Here is a 12,006-nt window from a genome sequence, read left to right as displayed (position 1 = left end):
ACCAACACACATAATATACAGACATCTCCATATCAACACACACATACCATTACCAACATATATTATAGTCAGTAATTTCTAAATCAACACACACATACCATTACCAACATACATTATAGGCAGTAATTTCTAAATCAACACATGCATATCATAACCAACATATATTATAGTGCTCAAACATCATATAATATTATATATCATGTTAAAAACAAAATGAGATGTAACAAACACTAGAAAAATGTCTGTGTTCAGAATCAACTTGTAAATCTTTTACATTTACATTCAACCTATGTAAACACAAACATGGCACAGGCCTTGTTTACATAACAAAGAATTATGAGCTCTGTATCACCCATGTACCTCTATAATTCACATTCAGATTTTTGCTGACAATTAGAAATACCTTAGTTAAGCAGTCTAAATATTAAAAACGGAAATTTTCAGCACAGTAACCTGAGGTTACATGATGTCCATGCCCCTTTAAAAGGAACCCTTGATGATCACAAAATGCGGGGTATTTAAAGATGAGATCAGCTGCAAAACAGTAGCACACTGCACCTATACTTAAATTCTGGTTAGATTCCACTATTTTTAAAAGAAAAATAAAATTTGCACATTCATTACTTTTGAACTCTGCTTTTTGTGGCGTCCAGCATCATTACCACCATATCTGCAGTCCTTGCCACGGCGATGACCTGTCGACCTCTTCCTTTTCCTAAAAATGAATGTAAAAATATTTCATGGTTCAAAAACAGAAAAGGGGTTTACCTATATTTTATATTATCAGCATGCTAGAACCCCTACATCTTCTCAAGACAATAAATCTGTTGGTAACAGGAATGTTGTTTTGAAAAAATATATATGACATGAATCTATTACTTGTAAAATAGCTTTTATTTACTAATCGTCAGTTGCTAAATTACTAGCAAATCTGAATCAAAATACAGTACAAATAGATGTCATTTCTCTTGATTTCAAAGGTCCTCTGAATCTGGTAGATTGTACATAATATTACCCCCCCCCCCTTTTAATTATTTTTTTGTTAATAAAATTCAGATCTTACCTTGAGCAGCTCCTTCTATAATTCCAGGTAAATCTAGAAGTTGAATTTTGGCACCATTATACTAAAAAAAAAAATATCAATGTACAATAAACTTTTAGAATCAAAGGCTATAAACAAAAACATTTTTATTTCAATGTAATATTATATTGATTTGTCAAGAGATAAGGTACTTTTTTTTTTTATAACAGTGTAATTTTAGTAATAAATCCACCCCCCCCCCCCAAAAAAAAAAACAACCAAAGAATAAAAAAAATTAAAATAAAATAATAACAAAAAATCAGGATTGCTGCTCTAGAGGTCAAGGTTTTGAACTTGTGTGTATTTGCAATCAATTATGCTTATCATTGAAAATCATTCAGTATTATTATCGAATCCAAAAGTAGATAGTTTGCTTTCATTCTTTGTTAAATGAACATACTTAAGCTACAGTTTGTCATTACCATATTATGAAAACTTAGCTATCCTTGTGCAATACAAATATGGCCTTAAAAGAGATCCAATCCCTAACCAGAGATAAATAAAAACATGATGGACTGTGATTATAACTATATGATGGACTGTGACTATAACTTTATTTGATGGACTGTGACTATAACTTTATTTGATGGACTGTGACTATAACTTTATGATGGACTGTGACTATAACTTTATGATGGACTGTGACTATAACTATATGATGGACTGTGACTATAACTTTATTTGATGGACTGTGACTATAACTATATTTGATGGACTGTGACTATAACTATATGATGGACTGTGACAATAACTTTATTTGATGGACTGTGACTATAACTATATTTGATGGACTGTGACTATAACTTTATTTGATGGACTGTGACTATAACTTTATTTGATGGACTGTGACTATAACTTTATTTGATGGACTGTGACTATAACTTTATTTGATGGACTGTGACTATAACTATATTTGATGGACTGTGACTATAACTTTATGATGGACTGTGACTATAACTTTATTTGATGGACTGTGACTATAACTTTATTTGATGGACTGTGACTATAACTTTATTTGATGGACTGTGACTATAACTATATGATGGACTGTGACTATAACTTTATTTGATGGACTGTGACTATAACTTTATTTGATGGACTGTGACTATAACTTTATTTGATGGACTGTGACTATAACTATATGATGGACTGTGACTATAACTATATGATGGACTGTGACTATAACTATATTTGATGGACTGTGACTATAACTTTATGATGGACTGTGACTATAACTTTATGATGGACTGTGACTATAACTATATGATGGACTGTGACTATAACTTTATGATGGACTGTGACTATAACTTTATGATGGACTGTGACTATAACTTTATGATGGACTGTGACTATAACTTTATTTGATGGACTGTGACTATAACTTTATGATGGACTGTGACTATAACTATATGATGGACTGTGACTATAACTTTATGATGGACTGTGACTATAACTATATGATGGACTGTGACTATAACTTTATGATGGACTGTGACTATAACTATATGATGGACTGTGACTATAACTATATGATGGACTGTGACTATAACTTTATGATGGACTGTGACTATAACTATATTTGATGGACTGTGACTATAACTTTATTTGATTGACTGTGACTATAACTATATTTGATGGACTGTGACTATAACTTTATTTGATGGACTGTGACTATAACTTTATGATGGACTGTGACTATAACTTTATTTGATGGACTGTGACTATAACTTTATGATGGACTGTGACTATAACTTTATTTGATGGACTGTGACTATAACTTTATTTGATGGACTGTGACTATAACTATTTGATGGACTGTGACTATAACTTTATGATGGACTGTGACTATAACTTTATTTGATGGACTGTGACTATAACTTTATTTGATGGACTGTGACTATAACTATATTTGATGGACTGTGACTATAACTTTATGATGGACTGTGACTATAACTTTATTTGATGGACTGTGACTATAACTTTATTTGATGGACTGTGACTATAACTTTATTTGATGGACTGTGACTATAACTATATTTGATGGACTGTGACTATAACTTTATGATGGACTGTGACTATAACTATATTTGATGGACTGTGACTATAACTATATGATGGACTGTGACTATAACTATATGATGGACTGTGATTATAACTTTATGATGGACTGTGACTATAACTTTATGATGGACTGTGACTATAACTATATGATGGACTGTGACTATAACTTTATGATGGACTGTGACTATAACTTTATGATGGACTGTGATTATAACTTTATGATGGACTGTGATTATAACTTTATTTGATGGACTGTGACTATAACTTTATGATGGACTGTGACTATAACTTTATGATGGACTGTGATTATAACTTTATTTGATGGACTGTGACTATAACTTTATGATGGACTGTGACTATAACTATATGATGGACTGTGACTATAACTTTATGATGGACTGTGACTATAACTATATGATGGACTGTGACTATAACTATATGATGGACTGTGACTATAACTTTATGATGGACTGTGACTATAACTTTATGATGGACTGTGACTATAACTATATGATGGACTGTGACTATAACTATATGATGGACTGTGACTATAACTTTATGATGGACTGTGACTATAACTATATGATGGACTGTGACTATAACTTTATGATGGACTGTGACTATAACTATATGATGGACTGTGACTATAACTTTATGATGGACTGTGACTATAACTTTATGATGGACTGTGACTATAACTTTATTTGATGGACTGTGACTATAACTTTATGTGATGGACTGTGACTATAACTTTATTTGATGGACTGTGACTATAACTTTATTTGATGGACTGTGACTATAACTTTATGATGGACTGTGACTATAACTATATGATGGACTGTGACTATAACTATATGATGGACTGTGACTATAACTATATGATGGACTGTGACTATAACTTTATGATGGACTGTGACTATAACTTTATTTGATGGACTGTGACTATAACTTTATGATGGACTGTGACTATAACTTTATGATGGACTGTGACTATAACTTTATGATGGACTGTGACTATAACTATATTTGATGGACTGTGACTATAACTTTATGATGGACTGTGACTATAACTTTATGATGGACTGTGACTATAACTTTATGATGGACTGTGATTATAACTTTATTTGATGGACTGTGACTATAACTATATGATGGACTGTGACTATAACTATATGATGGACTGTGACTATAACTTTATGATGGACTGTGACTATAACTTTATGATGGACTGTGACTATAACTATATGATGGACTGTGACTATAACTTTATGATGGACTGTGACTATAACTTTATGATGGACTGTGACTATAACTATATTTGATGGACTGTGACTATAACTTTATTTGATGGACTGTGACTATAACTATATGATGGACTGTGACTATAACTATATGATGGACTGTGACTATAACTTTATGATGGACTGTGACTATAACTATATTTGATGGACTGTGACTATAACTTTATTTGATGGACTGTGACTATAACTATATGATGGACTGTGACTATAACTTTATGATGGACTGTGACTATAACTATATGATGGACTGTGACTATAACTTTATGATGGACTGTGACTATAACTATATGATGGACTGTGACTATAACTATATGATGGACTGTGACTATAACTATATGATGGACTGTGACTATAACTATATGATGGACTGTGACTATAACTATATGATGGACTGTGACTATAACTATATGATGGACTGTGACTATAACTTTATGATGGACTGTGACTATAACTATATGATGGACTGTGACTATAACTATATGATGGACTGTGACTATAACTTTATTTGATGGACTGTGACTATAACTTTATGATGGACTGTGACTATAACTTTATGATGGACTGTGACTATAACTATATTTGATGGACTGTGACTATAACTATATTTGATGGACTGTGACTATAACTTTATGATGGACTGTGACTATAACTTTATTTGATGGACTGTGACTATAACTTTATGATGGACTGTGACTATAACTTTATGATGGACTGTGACTATAACTTTATGATGGACTGTGACTATAACTTTATGATGGACTGTGATTATAACTTTATTTGATGGACTGTGACTATAACTATATGATGGACTGTGACTATAACTATATGATGGACTGTGACTATAACTTTATGATGGACTGTGACTATAACTTTATGATGGACTGTGACTATAACTATATGATGGACTGTGACTATAACTTTATGATGGACTGTGACTATAACTTTATGATGGACTGTGACTATAACTATATTTGATGGACTGTGACTATAACTTTATTTGATGGACTGTGACTATAACTATATGATGGACTGTGACTATAACTTTATGATGGACTGTGACTATAACTATATGATGGACTGTGACTATAACTTTATGATGGACTGTGACTATAACTTTATGATGGACTGTGACTATAACTATATTTGATGGACTGTGACTATAACTATATTTGATGGACTGTGACTATAACTATATTTGATGGACTGTGACTATAACTTTATGATGGACTGTGACTATAACTTTATGATGGACTGTGACTATAACTTTATGATGGACTGTGATTATAACTTTATTTGATGGACTGTGACTATAACTATATGATGGACTGTGACTATAACTATATGATGGACTGTGACTATAACTTTATGATGGACTGTGACTATAACTTTATGATGGACTGTGACTATAACTATATGATGGACTGTGACTATAACTTTATGATGGACTGTGACTATAACTTTATGATGGACTGTGACTATAACTATATTTGATGGACTGTGACTATAACTTTATTTGATGGACTGTGACTATAACTATATGATGGACTGTGACTATAACTTTATGATGGACTGTGACTATAACTTTATGATGGACTGTGACTATAACTTTATGATGGACTGTGACTATAACTATATGATGGACTGTGACTATAACTATATGATGGACTGTGACTATAACTATATTTGATGGACTGTGACTATAACTTTATTTGATGGACTGTGACTATAACTTTATGATGGACTGTGACTATAACTTTATGATGGACTGTGACTATAACTATATGATGGACTGTGACTATAACTTTATGATGGACTGTGACTATAACTATATTTGATGGACTGTGACTATAACTATATTTGATGGACTGTGACTATAACTATATTTGATGGACTGTGACTATAACTATATTTGATGGACTGTGACTATAACTTTATTTGATGGACTGTGACTATAACTTTATTTGATGGACTGTGACTATAACTTTATTTGATGGACTGTGACTATAACTATATTTGATGGACTGTGACTATAACTTTATTTGATGGACTGTGACTATAACTTTATTTGATGGACTGTGACTATAACTTTATGATGGACTGTGACTATAACTATATGATGGACTGTGACTATAACTTTATTTGGTTACAAAACTTTCAAGATTCTAATAATAACCTACAAATTACCAAAATTTTACCTCATTTATAAAATTTTCAATTTTTTTTTTTTTTTTTTTTTACAATTGTTGTAATTCTTATCATAAGTGACAATTTCTAATTAGTAACATCGAAAGATTCATCAATTATAAAATCGTAAGATTCCTCTCAGTTGGAATGCAAGGTCAAGGATTGAGACTCCCCTCAGTAACATCAGGAATGAAAGGGTTTAGAATCAACACCACCCACTACTCCCAGTAAGAGGGTTTAGAATCATTTCAACAAAACCAGGTCAAGAAGTCAAGGTTCTTTATTCACCTCTAATATGTTTTACGGCGTGACCGTGTTTGAGGGCGAAGCAAACAAATTTTGGCATTGGTATCTATATCCAAAACAGAACAAAGACAACCTGAAGTTAGCACGAGGACGGAACTGTATCAAAGCATCCTAATTTTGGATATTTGATCCACCTACATATTGAACGCGGGAAATATAACGCAATTGATGTAAACAGTACATTGTGACGTCATATTCAGCGTCGTTATTTAGGAAATTTACAAACATAGCGTTTGAACCACAACAACAAACATGGCGTTAATCGTGGAGTGATTATACATGATTAAGAAAATAAGATTTACATGCTTGTACGAATTTTATGTAACATCTCAGAACGACGTGAACTAGGGTAGACGAGATTCAAAATGGAGAAATACATGTCCACGCGATAATATTCGAATCGACGCCATTAGTACCAAACTTTGCAAGTTCCATAGGTATGGTTTAATTTTTCATTATTTCCCTATATTTTCCTTTTAAACATGTATATACGTGTTACCTATAGGGAGAGCTCCGCTCTCACGGCCCTTGGGGCCGTGATAGGGCTTCGCCCTCTATAACACCAGGAATGCAGGTCAAGGTTATGAACTCACCTCTATAACACCAGGAATGCAGGTCAAGGTTATGAACTCACCTCTATAACATCAGGAATGCAGGTCAAAGTTGTGAACTCACCTCTGTAACATCAGGAATGCAGGTCAAGGTTGTGAACTCACCTTTATAACACCAGGAATGCAGGTCAAGGTTGTGAACTCACCTCTGTAACATCAGGAATGCAGGTCAAGGTTGTGAACTCACCTCTGTAACATCAGGAATGCAGGTCAAGGTTGTGAACTTACCTCTATAACACCAGGAATGCAGGTCAAGGTTGTGAACTCACCTCTGTAACATCAGGAATGTAGGTCAAGGTTATGAATTCACCTCTATAACACCAGGAATGCAGGTCAAGGTTGTGAACTTACCTCTATAACACCAGGAATGCAGGTCAAGGTTGTGAACTTACCTCTGTAACACCAGGAATGCAGGTCAAGGTTGTGAACTTACCTCTATAACACCAGGAATGCAGGTCAAGGTTGTGAACTTACCTCTGTAACATCAGGAATGCAGGTCAAGGTTGTGAACTCACCTTTATAACACCAGTAATACAGGTCAAGGTTATGAACTCACCTCTATAACACCAGGAATGCAGGTCAAGGTTGTGAACTCACCTTTATAACACCAGTAATACAGGTCAAGGTTATGAACTCACCTCTATAACACCAGGAATGCAGGTCAAAGTTGTGAACTCATAAGCAGCACATTCACTTTTGGTGGATGTCAGGGTACCCAGTAATGTTGACTGTCAATCAAATCAAAAACATAAAGTAACCAATTATCTGACATATCTTGATTAGCTCAACAACAACTCATGTGCTTTGAAAAATGTTAGCCAATCAAAACCCACGGTGGCCATATTAAAATTCTTGATTAATGATCACTCCGAAATTCAGGGCACGAAATATCAACATATGCCCGTCAGTCCGTGACTGCTTAAAAGTCTGGTGGACTGATTGATATTTGTTTTAGTCAGTCTGATGGGACTGGTCAATTTTCTAAAACGTTATTTTGAAAACTTGCTTATCAAATCTTAAAAATGCCTTTGGCATTCCTCTGTAGACATCTGACGAATCTGATTACTGTTGTGTTATTGTTTGAGGCATATCGAGTTAAATCTCATTATTCTATTTGAATAACATTAATGAAATATGTTTAATTATTTCTGGAAAACCCAGGTAAATTTTTCTGCAGACTTGTTGAAAATAAACCCTATCAGCCCGGTTAGACTGGTGACACAAAAGGTTAGTTTCAAGCCCTGAAAATTAACTCCCAGAAACCACAAGGGGACCACTTGTACCCAAACTGAAGACTGGAGATTGACATTTCTAGAAAACTCTGTTAATCAAAAATCATATTGAAAATCTGATTGCTCCAAAAAGCAATAGCAACCATGATCCATACAGAGTATGGCCACTGAGTATGCAACCATTCTGGAGAAAATGACAAAAATATAATTGTTAAGATGCCGACAACAGACAGAGGCCAAGTGCTGGCAATACAATACCTCAGTCATATACAGCCAAGAGAACTCTGACATAAAAGTCAAAAAGAATATTGAACAAGCTTGTTTAAAATTCCAAGTCTTCAGATTCTCGTTTGATTGAAGTTATTTTGGTAAGTTGGATTTATTGATGAACACAGAACTGATGACAATGATCCCCTTATAGTATTCTACAAAATTTACAGAATCTAAATATAATACCTCAAGGTCAAACAATATGAGGTCATCAATATTTGGTATCTAATAAAGGTTCCAATGATTATGCTAAATGTATGGTGTTGAGATAGTGACAGACAGATGTATGCAGAGAGAACTGACAGGGCTGAGGGGTAAGCCAAGGGGGCATAAAAATGATGAGGGGATACTCCTACAATGTAGTACTAATATGAATGAAAATCATGCAGTCATATTTACAAATACAAAAAAAAAGAAGACTTGTAAGTGTCTTGTGATAATGCAACATAAACCAGTAATTTAAGTCATCTGTTTATTGTTCTATTTATAACCATACAGATAGTATATATAATACAGACATAATTCTAGATGCTGTCATAAGACAGTAATACCCGCACACAAGTGTTTGCCTTTAGATATACTCTTCGTCATATTGGTGTTACTGGCAAAGGAGCCACAATCGTTATTTTAAAATTAATTTTAAGCATAAATTGTAAGAGGAGTTCTGGGAACCAAGGTTTTTTTGTACAAAAAGCATCATTTTCGACCCCCATTTGGCCCTCAGGGCAAAAATAAAAATTCCAAAACCTTATTGCACATCCACAGGACACCAGCAATCATCATCCAAAAGATTATTAGGATACTGCTTAAAATGTAAGAGGAGTTCTGGGAACAAGGTTTTTTTTGGGTACAAAATCGTCATTTTTCGACCCCCAGGGCAAAAATAAAAATTCCGAAACCCTATTGTGCATCTACAGGACACCAGCAACCATCTCCCTAAAGATTATTAGGATACTGCTTAAAATGTAAGAGGAGTTGTGGGAACCAGGGTTCTTTTGTGCAAAAAAGCGTCATTTTTCGACCCTCATCTGACTCCAGGGGTGAAAATGAAGATTCCAAAACCTTATTGCACATCTACAGGACACCAGCAATCATCTTCCAAAAGATTATTAGGCTACTGTGTAAATTGTAAGAGGAGTTCTGGGAACCAAGGTTGTGTTAAAAAGCATCATTTTCGACCCCCATGGTGAAAATGAAAATTCCGAAACCTTATTGTACATCTACAGGACCCAACCAATCATCTTCCAAAAGATGATTGGGCTACTGCATGAAATGTAGGAGTTCTGGGAACCAGGTTTTTGTTGAAAAAACGTCATTTTTTGACCCCCGTTTTGCCCCTAGGGTAAAATTGAATATTATAAAACCTTATCATATATCTTCAGTACACCACCTATCATATTCCAAAAGATAAATTGGTTACCACTTGAAATAAAAGAGCAGTTTGAGGAAGAAGAAAGTGTGACAGACGGACTGACCAGGGTAACAAGAATATACCCGAACTTTCTTTAGAAAGTGCGGGTATAATTAAGACAAATATTGAAATACAAACGGTCATATATCTTACCCACCTTTCCTACAGAAGGGAATCCAATCAGGGCCACTCGGGCATCTCCAGATTTCATCACATCAAAACCCTCACCCTAAAAATGAGCAATGTCATGCAAAAACACCCAAAACAATATTGTCACATATCTTTATTCTGTCATAAATGTTAAAGATATCAAAAGGATACAATAAATTTTGGATGTCTTAAAAACTTTTCAAATCTAACATCTAACATTAATACAAAGTGAAATTTTATTGAATTTTTCAAGTGACCTCAAGCAAAATTTCAGAATTAGCTTATCAAGAAAGGACAAGATGCACAAATAAACTCTATGTCTGGACCTGGAATTGAACTATGGCTCCGTTTTTTCAGTCACTGGCAGGTGCTCTCACCTCTAACATCCAGCTCACAAATTGAACAGGTCCATGGTGGCCACAACCTTCCATTTTTCTGAAATTTCACATACCTTAGATGTAGATTTTCCCCCTGGCTCTAACAACTGCTGTCTGTATTTTGCAAGTTTAGCTTTTAACAATCCTAGATGGTACTCAGTAGCTATGAAAAAAAACACCACAGCGGTAATGTGAGAACCAATCATGCAATATTTAGATCCTCAAAGTCTACGCAGTACAAATAATACATACAATAGTCAATGTTATAAACATCTAATTCTATAGACTTATCATAGCAAGAGAAATGACTAACTAACGGTCACCAACTCACTCTGACAACAGGACAATTATGCATAAATTACGTATACTTACTAGGGCTGAAACGATTCGAGGAAATATCGATACTGTTCAATATAAACCCTCGATTCAATGTTCAATTCATTGCCTTGATTTTCGGTTTGATATGTTTATTTCAAACAGGTTCATGATCAGAACGATTGTACCATGTCTCCTATGTTTTAGGGCTGCAACGGGTACCCGAAATAACCGAAAACCGCGGGTTGTGTTGTTTAGGTCGGGTTCGGTTCCATTATTCCGTATTTCTGTTCGGATCTAGTTTTTAAAATAGAATCATTACTAAAAATCCGTTTTAACAAAATGTCATCAAAATCCTCAAAGGTGGCTGTATTTCTATCAATTATAAAATGATGGCATTGTGGACAAAACTATCAACAATGACAGTATGTAAGATATGTCAGATGCATTTAAAATACACCACAGTATCAACATTGTCAATGACAAAACATTGCAAGAATGGAATGGAAACGAGTAGAAGTGACAATGCTGTTTCTAGTACCATGGATATCGAATCTAAACCACAGTCCACATCCCCGAGTAATTATTGTAACAAAATACAATAAAGGTTTTTGATTTTAACTGTATATCAAATTTTTAAAATAGTTATATAAACCCGAACCGAAATACCCGAAGTAAAAAATTTAGAACCGACCTGACACGAAAAT

The 12,006-nt window shown here is 34.1% G+C and overlaps 1 protein-coding gene across 1 annotated transcript in view; it reads right to left on the bottom strand.

The window, feature by feature from the left end:
- LOC125669224 (GATOR complex protein NPRL3-like) overlaps window positions 1-12,006 on the bottom strand; it is a 47,465-nt gene that overhangs the window by 34,610 nt on the left and 849 nt on the right. Inside the window, exons 2-6 of the mRNA XM_048903664.2 lie at window positions 11,059-11,147; window positions 10,615-10,686; window positions 8,183-8,272; window positions 1,064-1,124; window positions 625-715 (exon numbers count right to left, since the gene is read on the bottom strand). Of these exons, the coding sequence (XP_048759621.2) occupies window positions 625-715; window positions 1,064-1,124; window positions 8,183-8,272; window positions 10,615-10,686; window positions 11,059-11,147 (403 nt within the window). The remainder of the gene's footprint in view (window positions 1-624; window positions 716-1,063; window positions 1,125-8,182; window positions 8,273-10,614; window positions 10,687-11,058; window positions 11,148-12,006) is intronic.

Source organism: Ostrea edulis, chromosome 4 (genome assembly GCF_947568905.1).
Source record: "Ostrea edulis chromosome 4, xbOstEdul1.1, whole genome shotgun sequence".
Lineage (NCBI taxonomy): Eukaryota > Metazoa > Mollusca > Bivalvia > Ostreida > Ostreidae > Ostrea > Ostrea edulis.
This window is presented reverse-complemented; position numbering and strand designations above follow the sequence as displayed.